This window comes from Paralichthys olivaceus, chromosome 12 (genome assembly GCF_024713975.1).
Source record: "Paralichthys olivaceus isolate ysfri-2021 chromosome 12, ASM2471397v2, whole genome shotgun sequence".
Classification (NCBI taxonomy): Eukaryota; Metazoa; Chordata; class Actinopteri; order Pleuronectiformes; family Paralichthyidae; genus Paralichthys; species Paralichthys olivaceus.
The window spans coordinates 9294742-9312675 of record NC_091104.1 but is presented as its reverse complement, the minus strand read 5'-3'; the positions used below and the strand labels follow the sequence as shown (position 1 = coordinate 9312675).

The 17934-nt window shown below is 44.0% G+C and overlaps 1 protein-coding gene across 19 annotated transcripts in view; it reads left to right on the top strand.

The window, feature by feature from the left end:
* The window catches only part of syne1b (spectrin repeat containing, nuclear envelope 1b), a 70973-nt gene that overhangs the window by 25092 nt on the left and 27947 nt on the right, over positions 1–17934 (top strand). For 18 of the 19 annotated variants that reach the window (XM_069535892.1, XM_069535890.1, XM_069535898.1 and 15 more), the window contains 43 exons: positions 79–202; positions 340–506; positions 749–902; positions 1015–1640; positions 1752–1931; positions 2063–2213; positions 2324–2482; positions 2821–3003; positions 3228–3329; positions 3471–3674; positions 3780–3987; positions 4250–4362; positions 4494–4699; positions 4784–4933; positions 5047–5338; positions 5428–5600; positions 5736–6045; positions 6405–6569; positions 6978–7334; positions 7478–7614; positions 7940–8117; positions 8252–8434; positions 8524–8667; positions 9100–9255; positions 9688–9852; positions 9943–10115; positions 10255–10408; positions 10577–10720; positions 10889–11053; positions 11185–11502; positions 11629–11784; positions 11985–12155; positions 12271–12597; positions 12690–12842; positions 12967–13134; positions 13237–13413; positions 13518–13664; positions 13749–13874; positions 14149–14325; positions 14554–14819; positions 15040–17200; positions 17344–17681; positions 17787–17931. In XM_069535892.1, the coding sequence (XP_069391993.1) occupies positions 79–202; positions 340–506; positions 749–902; positions 1015–1640; positions 1752–1931; positions 2063–2213; positions 2324–2482; positions 2821–3003; positions 3228–3329; positions 3471–3674; positions 3780–3987; positions 4250–4362; positions 4494–4699; positions 4784–4933; positions 5047–5338; positions 5428–5600; positions 5736–6045; positions 6405–6569; positions 6978–7334; positions 7478–7614; positions 7940–8117; positions 8252–8434; positions 8524–8667; positions 9100–9255; positions 9688–9852; positions 9943–10115; positions 10255–10408; positions 10577–10720; positions 10889–11053; positions 11185–11502; positions 11629–11784; positions 11985–12155; positions 12271–12597; positions 12690–12842; positions 12967–13134; positions 13237–13413; positions 13518–13664; positions 13749–13874; positions 14149–14325; positions 14554–14819; positions 15040–17200; positions 17344–17681; positions 17787–17931 (10453 nt within the window). The remainder of the gene's footprint in view (positions 1–78; positions 203–339; positions 507–748; positions 903–1014; positions 1641–1751; positions 1932–2062; positions 2214–2323; positions 2483–2820; positions 3004–3227; positions 3330–3470; positions 3675–3779; positions 3988–4249; positions 4363–4493; positions 4700–4783; positions 4934–5046; positions 5339–5427; positions 5601–5735; positions 6046–6404; positions 6570–6977; positions 7335–7477; positions 7615–7939; positions 8118–8251; positions 8435–8523; positions 8668–9099; positions 9256–9687; positions 9853–9942; positions 10116–10254; positions 10409–10576; positions 10721–10888; positions 11054–11184; positions 11503–11628; positions 11785–11984; positions 12156–12270; positions 12598–12689; positions 12843–12966; positions 13135–13236; positions 13414–13517; positions 13665–13748; positions 13875–14148; positions 14326–14553; positions 14820–15039; positions 17201–17343; positions 17682–17786; positions 17932–17934) is intronic. The other variant, XM_069535894.1, reaches the window with a different exon arrangement.

Below are 17934 nucleotides of genomic sequence, written 5' to 3'. Positions count from 1 at the left end.
TTAACCAGGACAGCCAACCTGCTAATCCATTAAATGTCTACTCTTTGAAATATGAGTATTTCTGTCGATGTTTTTCAGGTATGAGAAACAACGCTCAAACTTTGTTTCCTGCTTGGAGAGAAGTGAATCTACATCCAAGCCAGAGAGCCCATACCTGTCAGCTGATAAATCCAAACTCAGCACAGAGCTACAAGATTTGCAGGTGAAACACATATGCATAAACTGACATTGCTCTACTAAACATATCTAAAAGCAGTCTTTATGTTATGGTGCGTTCATTGCTCAAAATTATGAATTGATCAATGAATGTATGAATAAACAGATTTTCTTTTCTTGGAGGTGTTGCACTCTGAGGTCCAGTCCCTTGAGCTGGCTCATATTGAGTTAGTATCTCTGGGGACCTCATTGTATCCCACTGCACCTGAAGAGAGAGTGAAGCAGCTGAAAGATGAGCTGGAGGCTCTGCAGTGGAGACTACACGTTCAAAATGAGGTCCTGCCTCAAAGGTACAGCAAGATAGTGTATCTGTTAATGGAAATCTTCACAGGTTCACATGAAATTAAAATAGATTATTGCTGCAGTGAAACTTTCCATGACTCTGCAACATACATAAAGTCATAAATGAATAGCAGGAGATTGACTGTATTTGTATGAATGATAATCACCACATCACTTTAATGGAAAACCCATCTTTATAAACATCTCAATGTAAACACTGATTCCATTGTGCTGCAATTTTGTTCCAAAGAGTCAAGGAGCTTCAGAACCACCTCTCTCTGGTGGAGCAGTTTGACCAGGCCATGCTTAAATTCTCCCAATGGAGTGAGACCATGCTCTCGAACCTGCACTCAACTCCTCAAATCAACATTAGCAACCTGCAGTCTGCTGCTGCACAAGTAAAGGTACGATATATTACGATTCAATTGTGCATGCAGAATATTGCTTTTACACAAGTTCAAATAAAGTAGGTGTGGAGATGAATAGAGCAACATCTGATTCTCTTGCTGTTGACAGGAAACCCAGGCGGCCTTACAGAAACAGTGCACTGTGAGACAGAGCTTGGAGCAGCAGACTGAGAAGCTCTGTCAGTTCTGTGAGCCTGGTGATGCACAGCAGCTCCGCAGCAGAGCAGAGAGCTGTCTGCAGCCCTACCTGGAGGCTCGACACGAAGCTGAGCTGCAGTTAGAGTGTCTGGAAAGGCTTGAGGCTTTTCTGCAGACCCACAGCGTGGTTGCAGGGATGCTGCGGGGCCTGCGGCAGACTGTGGAGGGAGCTGGGAGCTGGGATCGTGGAAGAGTAGAGGAGCTGCAGCAGGAACTGGCCACAATTGTCCCAGATATTAGCCAGCTTGAGACTCTGGCCGTCAATCTGGACAGTAGTCTCTGTAAAAGCCATCTCCACATTGGTGCAGACGAGGGGTCTCGGAAGTCATGTCGTATGCTGGCGGATTCACTCAGTGCGGAGCTGGATACAGTGAGGAACCTGCTTGGTACGAAACAGAGTGAGGCAGAGGCTCTCGGGGCTCTGTGGACCTCATTTAGGCAGAGGAAAGAACAGCTGCTGAAAGCTGTGGAGGACATTGAAGAGAAAGCAGATCACCAGAGCTTCAAAGAGCCAAGCCTGCATGCTCTACAGCAGAGGTAAAGCAGTATAATATGAATCATATCATTCTCTGGAGTTATTGGGGCTCTTACCATTGTATGCATACAAAAATGTCCAGAGCAGAATTATATTATCTGTATGTTATTCAGGTTAAGGTTCTTCAATCAGCTGGAGGATGAACTGCAGTCTCACCAGCATGAGGAGCAGTGGCTGAGGGACAAGGGAAACCAGCTGGCCCAGAGAGACGCAGAGTTAGCCGGGGAGGTGCTGAGGGAAATCAGCTTGCTGGAGAGCACATGGGAGGACACCAAGAAGCTCATCACAGAGAGGTAAGTTGAGTCACATTTTAAGAGCCTGGTGCCAGGTTTTTTACTCCTCTCTTTTATGCACTTCATTGTGTTTTACAGTTTGTTTACGTATAAGCTTGTATTGGTGATATACTTCTCTCTTCCTTTAACAGACAGGAGCAATGCAATATTCTTGTAGAGCTCATGAGAGAATACCAAATCCTCAAAACCTCCATCAGCAGCATAATTGACAGCACTGAGCCTCTGGTTGACATAAGCTCTGTTCTGAAGGACCATGAGGAAACCAAGAGGTCACTAAGCAAGGTCAGAATTAACATCAAATATATATTTTATCCGTATATCTGAGGGTATGGCTGATCTTAAATTTCTTGTAAATGTATCTGTTCATTGCACTCTGTTGGCTCCATTTCTAGCATGAGGCAGTGAAGACAGAGATGAATAGTAAACAACATGAACTGGACCAGTTTTCCAGTAAAGGAAAACAACAAGTGATTGAGTTGAAGAAGATCCAAGACTGTGACTCTGAACTGATGAAAAATGACATGGAGAAGCTTGTGGATCAGTGGTTGGATGTAAGTCTGACTACAATCACGATGTGCTGATATGATGTGTCTTTTGAGTTTTTATAATTGTAAGATTTTAACTCATATCCTCTGAAATTGTCATGTTTCTTCATATTTTCACAAGGTCAAATAACCACACTTCTGTCCACACCACATGAAACCTGAACGTTTTTGCTAATGTACAAAACATTTGCTGTAAAGTTACTTCTATACATCTTGTGAATTAAAAATAAAAATAACCTAAATTGAAAGTCTATAAATATTGCTAAATCAAACAGCAACACAGCATAGAGTGTAGTCAACTTGCAACATAGAGTAAACATTTGCCTCTTAAATCCTGTCCACAGGTGTCTGAGAAAATAGACGACAACATTGATCGCTTGAATCAAAGTTTGGCTCTGTGGGAGGATGTGCGTAAAATCAGCGAGGATATTGAGAGCTGGACGAGCAGCTGTGGGATTGAACTGAATGAAAGCCTGAACAACCTCAACGACAGTCAGAAGTTGATGGGAAGGCTCTCAATGTTACAGGTATGTTTACAGATTCGATGATAAAACTGAGTAGTTTCTTATTTTACCTCAGCGGGTGCAGTTTTCACACATTTTCATTTGATTAAATTTTTGATTCGAAGTGCTTCAGGACATGAATACATTGTGTTGTGATAACCTGATCTTACAGATCACGAAACTAAAACAGAGAAAACACCTCAGAAGAGTTTATTACATGTTTCTTTTTTCATTGGATACATCCACAGGCGGAAATGGGTGAGAAGGAGCAGAAACTTGAAACGCTGCAGAGCAAAGTGTCAGAGCTGAAGAAGTGCAGTCAAAGCCGAGAGACTCCTGCTAAATTACAGGTATTAATTATTCAAATATCTTATTGTTTGTTCTAAACGATTATACTTTATTTCACAATAGATACAACAATTACACTCAGTGGTCATCCCTTCTCCATTATGCTTATGTGTCACCCACAAACTTTGACTCTACTTCCTCAGGTGCTAGAGAATGACCTGCGGAAGAAGATCAGCACTGTTCAGAAGCTACATGAGCAGGCGCAAGGAAACCTCATGGACTTCAGTTTCCAAAGGAAACAGTTAGAGGACTACATCTCACAGATGTCTGCATGGCTGAAAAGTATGGAGGATTCTTTGGTTTCTTCTCCTGCTGGATCCGATCCTGAGGACATCTGCAGAGTGAAGGTACATTGTTACTCATTATCAGCCATGCTTTTCTTATAAAAATCTGAGATGAGAATTGAAGGAAGCAAAATCTACTTTTTTAAAATATTCTGTATGTTTTTGAAGGACCTTCAAAAAGAGCTGCAAAATCAGCAGGGGAGCATTGACTCCACCAGGGAGAGCCTCAACACCCTTTGCAGAAAATATCCCTCTGAAGAACTGGCTGGTCTGGGTTCAGCACTCACCGATCTCATCAAGACTTATGAGTCTGTGAACCAGCTTTCAGCCCGAACGCTGGCATCCCTGCAGAACTGTCTTCAGCAGCAGTTCAATGGTGAGAAATCTGAAAAGCATATGAAGTAAATGCGTAGTAAGTAGTAATTTGATACAGATGTAGTTTCATATGTGTCACCGGTGTATTTATAAATCCTACAATAATTTACAAGTAGCGTCTGGCTTCATATTCCTTTTCCTATCTTTAAAGGGATGACATGTATATATGATGAACGTAAATTTCTTTGTTCTCTATGCAAGAAAAACTTGCTTCTGTTTGAGTCTACGCCACATTTTATTTTTATTTTTACTTTGCCCCTCAGACCTGGTTCAGGAGTTTCATCGCTGGCTTTCAGAGCAGAGGGAGATCGTGAAAGAATGCTCTGACCGATCTGGAGACACTCAAATCGTGGAACGCAAACTACAGAAACTAAAGGTAAAGCTAGTTGCCTAAATTTTTCATTGGAATAGGTGGAGTTCACTATAGTCTTTGATAGGAATGATAGTAGAATGTGGAGAAAAAATAATTACCATGCAGAGCTAAAAGTGATTTGGGTTATTTGTCAGGGCGCCATGGATCGTGTGGAGGAGGGTGAGGTACGTCTTACACAGGTCTGTGAGGAAGGAGAGAAGCTCCTGCTCCATCTTCCCAAAGCCAGTGCTGGGCAGGTCCAGCAGCATCTTTCCTCCATCCAGCAGGACTGGGACAGCTTTGTGGAGCAGTGCCGACAGAACCAACAGATCCTGGAGGACAGTGCTTCCCTCATGAAGGGGTAAAACACTCACACATGAACTAGTTCTGTTAAACACTTTGTAAACCCTCTATTTATAAATATGCTATTTTTAATTCCTTGTAGGTTTGAGGGTCGCCTCAAGAAACTTAGGTGGTGGTTGGAACATATGGAAAAGAGGATGACCACAGATTTGATGGAAGCCAAGCAGCGTGGTCCTGAAAAAGCTGTTCTCGAGCAAGTGGAGGAATATCAGCAGGAGGTGCTCAAAGAAAGGTGCTTCTACTTTGTGTGCTGTTGAAAAAATAAGATAGGCTTTTCATGATTCAGTCTGATTTCGCTGGTTATTCATCGAATCAAATGTAAAGATTTGACTTCTTTACATTCAGGGATTCATTTGAGCGCTTATGTCAGGAGGGCCAGGCTCTAAATGAAGGCGGGCGAGGTGACGGTAGTGAGACGAGGGTGTCGGCTCAGCTGCAGTCGCAGCACCAGGCCTTGCTGAGGCGTGTGAGAGAGAGGTTACGCAGCTGCCAGCTCACTTTACAGGAGCAACAAGCCTTTGAAGAGACGCTGCAGATGACCTGGAACTGGCTTAACGGTGTCCAGGAGCGCCTGGCTTCACTTAACAGCACAGTTGGCAATAAAGAGACTCTGGAGAAAAGGCTTGGTCTTGTACAGGTCAGTGAATAATCTAATTAGACATAATTTGAAACTCCGGTATTATTTTTTTTATCACTTGCTGTAAAAATGGTTTCCTGTACATGCAGGATATCCTACTAATGAAAGGTGAAGGTGAGGTGAAGCTCAACATGACAGTAGGAAAAGGAGAACAGGTACTGAAGCACAACAGAATGGAGGGACAGGAAGCCATTTGTTCACAACTCCAGAGCCTGAAGGATGCCTGGGCCAATATGTTGATGACTTCAATGAGCTGCCACAGGTAGGAAATGTGTTTTCTTCTGATGTCCAGAAATCTGTTAATGGAAGGAAACTATTAACAGTGAAAGCAGAGTTCATCCAGAGTAACAGGCATGAAGAGTTCATTCAAACAGTGTCTAATAATATTTTATTGCAGTCGCCTGGAATGGACCGTGGCCCAGTGGACCAGCTTTCAGGAAAATAAGAGCCAGCTGCAGCAGTGGATGGAGTCAGTAGAACAGGAGGTGGGGATGACTCTGCCTCAGCAGCCTGGCCTCAAAGAGAAGTCCTCTTTGCTTGAACGCCTCAGAGCCATCCAGGCTGATGTGGATGCTCACGCCGGAGCACTGTCACGCCTTACAGACAAAGCGGTGGAGATGCACGAAAAAACTGGCGACCAGACCTTTGGACCAGAATCGAGGGCAGAGCTCAACGCACATTTTGCTGATATCGCTGCTGTTGTGAAGGTGATCTAGATACAGGAATAGGTTAATTTGCAAATACCTGCTGAACCCTATGATTAATTAAGGAAAATAGGGCCAGGCACAAAGAATCTGCAGATGGGAGACATTAAAGAACGCCCTCAAGGGGCAGATACTTAGTGTCGTGGGTCAGTTTTCTGGCAAAGTGGAATAAGTTGCCCCAGTTAGAGACAGTTTATATTATATAATGTGGGCCAGTATATTAAATAGTAAAAAGAATGCTCAAAAATGTAAAGGTTACAAACTCCCATCAAACTCACTCTGGCTCAAATACTATTTTACACATTCATAAATACACAGTGTCTTATTCTTATCCAGTACTTATGTCTTTTTTGTCACCAAAGGGTAAAGTGCAGTCCATGCAAAACATTTTGTCTGAGCATGAGCAGTATCTTGATGCTGTGAGAGACTTCAATGACTGGCTCATCTCAGCTAAAGAGGAACTGCAGCGCTGGTCGGACCTGTCGGGAAACTCAGTCTCTATTAAAAGAAAGCTCTCCAAGGTCCAGGTAAGAAACTTCAAGTTACTGTACTTCTGAAAAATAATCTCTATGTAGTTCCCTGTTAAGAGATGAATGCTCTCCATTGTCATTGGACTCCTCAATAAGTCATGTGGAAAACAAGGTTAGCCTGTGTTTAAACCAGTTTACCATTTCTATCACATGTGACAACAGATTTATATTTTTTCTTGACATACCTGAAAATGTGAAGACATGTGCCAGGTCTTGACTTTGGAGGGAAACAGAGTGTCACAACAGTGTTTTCTCATTCCTTTACTGTGATTTGTGAGCTTCGCTGCTGCATAGTGGCCACATTAAAAACAAGTGCAAACAAAAAACCTGATTTAAATATGGCAATTTTAAAATCCCATAACTTTTTTGTGTGGCAGATGTGATAAATCATTTTTCCCTTTCTAGGAGTTGCTCGACTCCAAGCAGCGCGGCAGAGAGAGGCTGAACCGGGTTCAAAGATGTGGGGCAGTGGCAAGAGATCACACTGGCTCAGGGGGTTACGAGGCTATGGAGCGAGAGGAAGCAGCCTTGTTGTCGTCATGGGAACAGTGGGAACGTGGAGCGCTGCAGACACGGGCTAGTCTGGAGACTGCCCTCTCCCAGATAGCCAGCTCTGAACAAGAGTTCAACAGCCTGTCTGCACAGCTGGAGCAGGACCTGCGGGACTTCAGCCGTCAGCTACAGGACTGGGGTCTACGGTTGGCCAGTGTAAAGGGAACTAATGATGGAGAAGAGGCAGTTAAACAGTGGCAGATGGCAAAGGTAGGTGTCTGCTTAGTGTAGTTACAACAGTAAGCCACCCTCACTTGGAAAGGAGTTAGTGAAAGTTAACTGGGAAATAAAACGTTGGTGTTATCAAATTCTTTTGTGTTCGATCATCTTAATGTGATCTGCTTTCCATCCAGGACACTTTAGAAGAACTTGTCAAAGCGGAGCCTGTGTCGGATAGTCTGAAGACTCTGCTCAACGATCTGTGCCGATTCTCCAGAGATATGGGAGCAAAGTCTGAGAGAGTGTCTGCTCTCATTAAGGAATACAACAGGTGAGAACGTTATGAAGTACATAGTGCTCCTGGTTCTTCGAGGTCAAACGACAGTTATATATTTTATGTCTAATTTACAAAATACCTCAGGTATTTTACTTTTCTAGATTATTACACAGGATGTAGAATTAACAGAAAAATAGTATTAAAATCCATTGCAATGAAAAATGATAACCACAGCTTTCTCCCATAATTTTCCTGTCTGCCTCTTTGCTAAGCTCACCCTCTAAGTAAAGCCAGTTTGTGACATTTCATGAAAAAAATAATGCTGTATTTGTGTATTTGCATTGTACATGTTTAACTTTCCCCCCTGACTTGTTCCAAGTCTGAGTCTCTTAGCGTCCAGGGAGTGCCAGAACAAAGAGAAGCTGCTGGAACAAGGTTTCCGTTCATCCTTCAGAGAGTTCCAGCAGTGGTTGGTCAACGCCAAAATCAATACGGCCAAGTGCTTTGACGTGCCTCAAAATCTCAACGAGGCGTCTTCGAGCCTGCAGAAGATTCAGGTAAAGAACTTAAAGTCAAATGACCTGAAACAGACCCTTAGGTCATCATACTGAGTAAAACTGATTTGACCTACACTTACTACTGGTACAGTTTTACTACATGCTCGAGTTTCCTCTTCTGCCTCTCTTATCAGGAATTTCTAAGTGACAGAGAGCAAGGTCAGTCGAAGCTGAATGCTGTGGTTTTGAACGGTGAGCTCATCTCGAGTATCGCAGGAAAAGACAAAGTTGATGCAGTTCGGGCAAAAATGAACACTGCCAGAGAGGACTGGAAAAACATGATGTCTAACCTGCACAACAGAGAAGCAAACCTACAAGTAAGCAGCTAAGCATGTTGGGCCATATTGCCATTCCCATTATAAACACCTGCAGTGTCTTCACAGTCCATTGTCTCTTGTGTTTTCAGAACCTTCTGTCTCAGATGAAGGATTTCGAGGCCTGTGCTGAGCCCCTTCAGGACTGTCTGAATGCTGCAGATCTGGCTGTTCAGGAGAGCAGCACGAGGCTTCATGATCTCACAGCCAAGAAGTTAGAGCTTCACAAGCTACAGGTACTGATGTCCAAACTCCACTGATCTTAAAACGCTTCTCATGTGCAGCGACCACTCAAACCATCATTCAACCTTTCCATTCAAAATCTCTTTTACACCTTCTGTTACCGTGTAACCTCGAAAGCACTGCCAATTACTTCTCCTAACTGCCAGTAGCTTGCTGTGCCATCTTTCTGCTGCTTTTTGCTATTCTCATATCTTCTTAACCCAGTTCATTATTTAGAAATTGTCTACCAGCTATTTCCAGAGGCCTTGATTGTAAAGCCATGACCATCAGGAGCTTTACCAACAGTAACACAGGCCAAATATTCCATTCTCTTTTCTTTTTGCCATGTTGCCATCTCTAACCCGCTGTCTGTTTCTGACGTCAACTGTCTTATATCTCTGTGTGAGCTTGCATGCCTCTTTGATAACCTGCTTGTGCTCTTCCAGTCTGTGCTTGAGGAGTTAGCCTCTCACGAGGTTCAGCTGAACAGGCTGAAAGAGAAGGCCAAGCTGCTGTGGGATGAACAAGCGGCCGGCAAGGGTTTTGTGCACCGTGTCTCGCAACTCTCTGCTCAGTACCTAGCTTTAACCAACCTGACCAAGGTACAGTAATGCCTTCCAATCTGCCTGTGCACTGGGGCTTTTCTGGGGGTACAGCTAGAGAGGAGACAGAAGCACTAGACTGGATTGAGTCCGACCGATGTGGACTTTTGTAAATAATGTAAAATCTAAACATACATTTCCTTGCACATTTGTTCTGTATCGTTATTCTGTAAAATGATTTTCATATTGGGCCCATAATTAGAGCCCAACGGATAAATCCATTGGGCTCTAATCATAAACAAATGTCTTTCTTTTGTTACTGTAAATCTCACATATTTGAAACAAGTAACACTGTTGCATGCCAAGAAAAATGTTTGTCTCTTATTAATTATGCCTGTTGTATTAAATCTGAATGTGCAATCATCAGGTTGAGCCTACTCCATCTTTAAAACATATTGTGATAATGTTGGATTATGTCTTGTTATTCTGCAGGAGAAGACGTCTCGGATCGATCGAATAGTCACTGAGCACCAGCTCTTCTCTCAAGGGTTACAGGAGCTTCAGAACTGGGTGGCTGACACCAGCCACATGCTGCAGACTTACTGTGCCCCCACTGCTGACAAAAATGTTCTTGATAGCAGGATGATCAAGCTGGAGGTATAACAAGTCACTGGCAGTTTTCAAATTTTAGTCATCACCATTAATAACTAGTTTAGGTTTGTAATAAATGTGTGATTGCTGCACCAGGCCTTGCTGACCGCTCGTCAGGAGAAGGAGATCCAGCTAAAGATGCTGATCACAAGAGGAGAGTCAGTTCAGAGGAACACATCAGCTGAGGGAGTTCCTGTTGTTCAGAAACAAATACAGGAGCTAAAAGAGTCCTGGGATGCTCTGCTCTCCGCTTCTATTCAATGCAAAAGGTTTGTTCTCTACCAGAAGTTAAACACCTGAAATGTGTTTCGAATAGCTTCAAAGCTACTGTCCACAAAAAAATATTTATGTAACAAATGGTTGTATCATTGTCTGACTTTGCCTTACTGCACTTTTTAAAACTGACAGTCAGCTGGAGGGTTCCCTGTCCCAGTGGACCAGTTATCAGGAGGATGTGCGACAGTTTGTGGCCTGGGTGGAACGTGTGGAGGAGAGTCTAGACCCCACTGATAAACAGTGTCCAGAGATGAGAGACAAAACTGCTAATCTGAGCAAATCCAAGGTAATCTTCTGTTTTATGTATTATGTACTAAGACCTAAATATGACTTTTATAGTCTTTTTGATACAGAATATATTTGAATTTCATTCCCTAATATAGTGATAAAAATGAGTTGTGAAATCTTATTTTGAATTCATGCACAGTTGATTGATGAAGTTCTGTTCTTTTAGTTGCTGCATGAAGAGGTTCTGAGCCACAGCACCCTCCTGGACACAATTACTGCAAAGAGTGCCAGTATAGCTGAGAACTATGTCGCTCAACTGGAGCTCCAAGATCTACAAGAGCGCTATAACACCATCAAAGACAATGCCATGGTAACAAGTAGCAGAATGAAAAAAACGTCAGAAAGTGGATGTTAATTTAAACACGTTTCAGCTTCAGTATTTGTGATTGTTTACATTTCTGAAACTCTCACTTAATATTTACTGTTTACATACCTGTGTAAAAACATTAAAACACTACATTTGAATCGTTATCCTCAGAGGGCAGTAGGCAAAGCAGAGGAACTAGTAAAATCCCACCAGGAGTATCAACGGGGCCTCCGTGCGTTTGAGGACTGGCTGGAACAGGAGCAAGAGAAGCTTGGCTGCTACACACAGCTGGAGGGTGATGTTGATATGCTGGAGGAGACTCTCCAGAAGCTGCAGGTTTGGAAACAATCTGTGCAGAAATGTTGTAAACGATACTACTATTAAAATATATTTCTGTTACCCATGCATGGCCTGAAATACTGCTCTACATAATAATATATGTAATATTTTAACTTGTGTAACTCCAGGAACTGCAGCTGCACTGTACAGAGGGCCAGGCTCTGTTGAACACACTACTGGTGAGTCGAGAACTGGTCATTCCTTGGGGACTCCCTCAGATTGAAGACCGAGTGCTGGAGACCCTGCAGCAGGAGTGGAGGATGTACCAAGCCCGGCTGACCGACACCCGGTCTCAGCTCAACAGTGCTCTGGCCAAACTGCGGCAGATGGAACAGAAGTTCCATCATCTTGACAGCTGGTTAAAGGGCATGGAGACCAAAGCACAACTGCGTAGCCATCGGAGGTCTGAACTCACCACTAAAGATGCTCAGCTCCAGCTCATAAAGGTTGGTGTAGTATGCAAACAAACATGTTTTAACATTGTGCAAATCTGTATAATTATGTTAATTTTTCATTTTAATCATCCAGTGAGTATTAAAAATATGTCTCATGAATGATGCTTATTTTATCAGAGCTGGCAGGAGGAGGTGCTGGTTTATCAAGAGGAGATGGAGGGCCTCAGTCTTCTGGCTCAACAGGTTCTTGATGAAACTCACATTAGCAGCCGGATCAGCACCAGAGCCACTCAGATCACATCCCGCTACCATGCTCTACTTTTGCATTTACTGGTAACGTCTCCTTAACTATGACAGTAACACACAGCTGGGTATATTGATTATACCTGCACAGTAGTTGAATACAGTTTGTTCTCACTGCTTTAAATATATTGAAATTGTCTCTACTGTTGAAAACCTTTCATTCATCTGTATTTTGAAAGATATGGTAAAAAGATTAAGACTTTGATTTATCCTCTACCTCGTTATTGCAGGAGACGATCAAACAGCTGCAGGAGGAAGTGTCTTGCATTGAAGAGGCACAGTGTGTGTTCAGGACGTTCTCAGACTGGCTCAACACAGCTCAGAACAACTTCAGCACTGTTGCTATAAGTGTTGATGTAGTGGACCGATTCGCCATGGAGAGAAAGATGAAGAAACTAGAGGTAATCTCTAACATAGAGCACATGACTTTTGTATATTATTATATAACCGTTCATAGTTCTAGACTGCTAAATCTTAAAAAGGACTCAGCTTAATACAAGCCCATGTATCTTTCAGGCTCTCCAGCTTGACATGGAGCAGGGTCACAATTATCTCAAGACAATGAGGGAGAAGACAGAGCGAGCCATGGCGTTCTTGGAGGAGCATGAAGCAGAGCAGCTAAAAGAAGAGGTGGACACCCGCCTCGTCCAACTCGAGGAGTTGATGACAGCTCTGCGCACAGAGCACAGCTCACTAGAGAAATGTATCTCACTCTCTAAAGACTTCTTGGATAAATACAAGGCCCAGGCCCAGTGGGTGATGGAGACCAAGAACCTTGTAGCATCAAGTGTAGAGCCTAAAGCTGAGCTCTACCAGAAGAAGGCTCAGCTGGCAAAGTACAAGGTAACCTAACATTGGTTCTTACATTTCTCTTGAAAACACAGTGATAATGATGATTTTTCACTGCAGCATTTTGTTCCGTTTCATATTTGCAGACAATCCAGCAGACAGTGCAGTCTCATGAGTCAGCAGTGAAATCTGTCATTGAGAAAGGAGAGGCCCTGCTCGACACAGTCCACGACCCAACTATAAGTGACAACATGAAAAAGTTGCAGGCTGACTACCAAGACCTCTGCTTGGCAACAAAGGTGTGTTCCTTTATACTGTAAATCTGATTCTGCAATTTTTCGGTTAGGGTTAATTACCAGTAGATATTATTACATTTAATGCAAATATAAATTATTATGGGCTTTCCTTTCTGTTGTGGTTCAGACACAGGTCCAGAATCTTGTGGAGTGGGTCAAGGAGCACGAGGATTACAACAGCGAGTTGCAAGAGGCTGAGAAATGGCTGTTACAGATGTCCAGTAGGCTCGTCACTTTTGACTCCATGCAGACCGGCAGTATGGAAATGGCCACTCAGCAACTTGCCCGACACAAGGTGACAACTTGTGTCACAGTCATACAAAAGTTCACATTCTTGAATATAATGCTAGTTTCTGCTTGTGATCTTCTTTATTATTTAATGACTGTTCTTTTTCAGGCAATAATGGAGGAGATTGCCAGTTTTGAGGAGCGTCTCACAAGCTTGAAGCAGAAAGGAGAGGGTCTTGTTGCCAGCTGTACAGACCAAGTTCAAGCTAAGATCAGTCAACAAGTCCAGGCTCACCAGCAGGGAACCAGAGATAGCTACTCTGCCATTTGCAGCACTGCACAACGTGTGAGTAATACAAGTCCACAACCACATGTCCATCCATTCGATCACCTGCCTCTTTATTTCATGATAGAAAGATATTTAAGGTCTTACCTCACCTTGTTCTACAGGTGTACCAGAGTCTAGACCGGGAGCTGCAGAAACACGTCAACCATCAGGACACTCTCCAGCAGTGCCAGACCTGGCTCTCCGCAGTGCAGGAGGAGCTCCATCTGAACGATCAGGGACCGTCCGGTCTGCAGGAGGCACTGAAGCAGGTAAAGGACACACTTTGGAATACAGTGACAGCAACAAATGTTATTGTTGTAATTTACTAACATTAATAATGTGTGTACACACAGGCGAAGCACTACAGGGCCCTTCAGGAGCAGGCCAGCACTTATCTGGACTTGGTGTGTTCTGTGTGTGACCTGTCTGACGATGCTGTGAGAGTGACAGCTGCAGAAGTCCAGCAGGTCAAACTCACGGTCAGTTATTGTTACCTCCCTGTCCATCGTGAAACATAAAAGACCCACTGTATGGATCTAGTATCATAATAATTACTCACAAACACAGATTTTTAATACATCAGGAACTGTTTTGGTTCTTTGTTGACATATTAAACATCGATAGATGAAAACATACTTGTTGACAAATGAATTCTGGACCATGTAGCAGAACACGCATTGTGATTGCAATAGCTCCATGAATACATTATCCTGCAAATATTCACTGTAGGGTGGCATAAATATGTTTTTGCAGATAGAGGAAAGGATGTCCAGTGCACAGGAGCTGTCAGAGGGCTGGAGAGAGATCAAGGAACAGAAACAAGATCTAACCAGCCTGTTCCAGGACATGGAGCAGCAGCTCCTCAGCTTCTCCAGACGACCCGCAGAGCTGGAGACCAAGATAGCACAAAACATGCTGTCACAAGCCAAGGTAGGAAACAGTGTCATAACCACAGAGCCCCTGACAGGACACACAAAGAAGAACTGTTTTTAATCATCCTCATTAAACGTCTTACTTGTTTATTAAAACACACAGTGAGTCTAAACATGATTCTGTTGGTGACTGTGATATCACAATGTTGTGTGGGGATTAAAGAGACATCTGTTTACTATGTCGGTGTGTTGGTGGTAACCACTCAGTATATTGCTTGTCACACAGGACTGCAGCCAGCAACTGCAGTCCAAACAGAATATCCTGACCAAGATGACAGAGACTGTGAACAGACTGACTGGTGGCCAGGATTCTCCAGAGCATGCAGAGCTTGACCGTCTGAGCCATTCCTGGCTGGAGCTCTGTCACCAGGCCAACAAGCTGCAGAGCCAGAGGGAGGAGGACCTGCAGAGGTCTAAAGAATATCATGACTGTATCTCTGCGGTGGAGGCATTGTTCGAACAGGTGTCCAAAGAGTGGGACAACCTGGCCAGGTGTGTTTGTATAAAAATGTTCCATATTGCTCACGTATTGCTCTTCTCTTGACAAGACCAAAGCCAAAAACTTTGCAAAAAGTTGCCATTTGTGTTTTCTCTTAATCTCTTTTTACGTTACCTCACTCTCTTTTGTAAGGAAAAAAGGATTTCACTGAAAATGTCTGTGCAAATCCATTTGTTCAACATGAACGTTCTTCATCTTTTATTTTTCTCACAGAACGGATGCTGAAAGTTCATCTCAGCACTTGGAGGCTTTGAGGAAACTTGCAGTTACTCTGGAAAAACAAAAAGGCACTCTTGAGGACCTTAAGGATCAGAAACAGAACGTCATCCATCATTTGAACTTGGATGATAAGGAGCTGGTAAAAGAGCAAATCAGCCACTTTGAGCAGCGATGGTCTCAAATGCAAAACCTAATCGAGAGGAAAATCCAGGACTCGGTGGTGACGCTAGAAGACATGAGCCAAGTAGATGCACGTCTAAGAGAAGCTCGGGACTGGGCAGAGGAGCAGCAGCCTGCACTGTCTGAGGCCATGAAAATGAGTCCTCCTCCTGAGCTGGCTCAGAGCTTCCTGTTTGACCACCTGAGCATCTGCAGCGAGTTGGAGGCCAAGCAGCTCCTGCTGGCTCAAGCTATGGCTGATGCTGACAGGGTGCTCGCCCGGCTGGGCCTCAGTGAACGGCAGCATTTGCAAAGGATGATTTCTGACACTCAGTCTGAAGTGGAATCTCTAAGTGTGAAAGTGGTGCAGCGTAGAAAGCACCTCAGCAAAGCTTTCACAGAGAGGACGCAGTTCCTCATGGCTGTGAGTCAGTCAATTTCCTGGGTCCAGCAGAACGAGAAGAAGGCCCAGGCAGAGGAGTACATTGCCTTGTTACCTGATGACCTGGCCAAGCAGGTCAGAACATGCAGGAACATCCAAAGCAGTCTGAAAGCCTATCAGAGCGAGCTGACCTCCCTGTGGTCTCAGGGGAGGGATCTGATGAGGGATGCCAGCGAGGAAGAAAGGAATGAGATTCTCACCAAGTTACAGGAGCTGCAAAACATCTTTGACAAAACGTTGCATAGGTGTGGCCAGAAACTTCACGAGCTGGAAAAAGTGCTCGTCTCCAGAAAGTATTTCAAGACAGATCTTGAGAAAATATGTCTGTGGTTAAAACAAGCTGATATAGTCACATTTCCTGAAATAAATCTGATGGTTGGAGATGCTGAGTTGGAGGCTCAGCTTCTGAAGTATCAACTGATAGTTGAGCAGGCAATTGAATATGAGAACCTCCTCCTGATTGTGCAAAGAGCCGGCCAGGAAATATTGCCCACTCTGAATGAAGTAGACCACTGTTATTTGGATGAGAAACTCAACACCCTCCCCCAGCAATATAATAGCATATTAGCATCAGGCAAAGAGAAACAGGAGAAAATCCAGCAGGCTATCCTTACAAGGAATGAGTACACCTCTTTCATCGATGTCACTCATAAAGCACTCAAAGAGCTTGAGGAGCAGTTCAATCACCTAGGCACACAGCCTGTAGGCCTGCAAACAGAAGACGTGGTCAGTTTGCAGAGTGATTACAAAGCCATTCAAGCAGACCTGAGCAACCTGGGTCTTGCTGTGAGTGAACTGAACCAGAAGAAGGAGGGATTTAGGAGCACTGGTCAACCATGGCGCCCAGAGGAAATGACCCAACTTGTTAGTCTGTACAATGGCCTGAAGAGGCTGATAGAACAGAAAGTAGAGCATCTGGATGAAACCTTAGAGTCATTTGAGGACCATAAGGCGATGGCCAAGCAGGTGGACTTTGAGTTAAAGGCCACGAAAGAGCAGCTGGTTAAAGTCAATGCGGAGACCCAGTCAGCTGAGGAGAGGCTGAAGAACTACCATGCTTTGGCAGGGAGTCTCCAGAGTGCCAACTCTCACTTGTCAAGGCTCATGGAGCAGATGGACACTCTAGCACCTCGTGTGGACCAAGCAGCTCAAGACGCCTCCAAAGAGCAAGTGGTTCTGTGGCAGGAGGAGCTGCGTTCTTTGCAGGCTGCAGTCGGGGACCTGATAGAAGAGTGTGAGAACAGGTTTATTCAGAGTAAAGACTTTGAGACCGAGATGAAAAGGACCCTGGACTGGCTGCAGCAGGTCAGGGATGAGCTGGGCTGTGCTGTGATTGTGGATGTGAGGGTGGAGAAGGTGCAGGAGGAGATCAGGAAGCAGCAAATCATGCAGGAGGAAGTGCAGTCCAGACTGAGGATTGTGGCTGCTCTCAGTAGCAGAGAGAAGCAGAAGTATATCAGTGCCAATGAGCTTGTCCCAGTCCACGTAGATACAAGCCTGGAGGAGATGGCAAAGCTGCAGGCCGATGTTCAAAAAGCTCTGAGCTCAAAACAGGTGGGACAATATTCTATTTTACAAAACATTCAAATTATACATAATAAATCATGGAATTGGTGAAATGCATGCTTTTTGATGTAGTTCACATAATACCAATGAGTTAATCTTAAGTTGTTTTTGTCAATTGTTTTTGTGTGAAGATTACTCTGGAGGAAGCGCTGGTGTTGTGTCAGAAATACCACTTCAGGATGCAGTCAGCCTGTGAATGGCTGGAGGATGCCGTGTCCTTCCTACAGCAAGCCAGCCTGGGTGTGGATGTGGAGAACTATGAAGAGTGTCTCCGGCAACAGAGTGATATCGTGGCCACGGAGCAGGAGTTCCTCATCCACCTGGAGGAATTGCAGAAGCTGCTTCCACAGCTTGAGAATCTGGTTAACCCTGTAGCTAAAGATCAGCTGCGTGTGAGCGTGGAGTCGGCAAAGCAGAGAGGTATGGAGGTCCGAGATCAGCTCCAGTGTCACCAGGATGTCCTTCAAAGGTAGTAAGAATGAAAGTGTGATGGTGCACATGTTATGTACAGTAAATAGGTAGAATGTTTGTTAATAGTGGGATTTAATTCTCTAAAATCTAAAAAATCTTTTAGCTGTGTGATTCAGTGGAAGTCATACCAGGAGGCAAGGCAGACTGTCATTGAGCTCATGAACGAGGCTGAGAAGAAGCTGACTGAATTTTCCACTGCAAAGGCAGCCACAAGCCAAGAGGCCGAGGATAAGCTTTGTAGCCATCAGGTA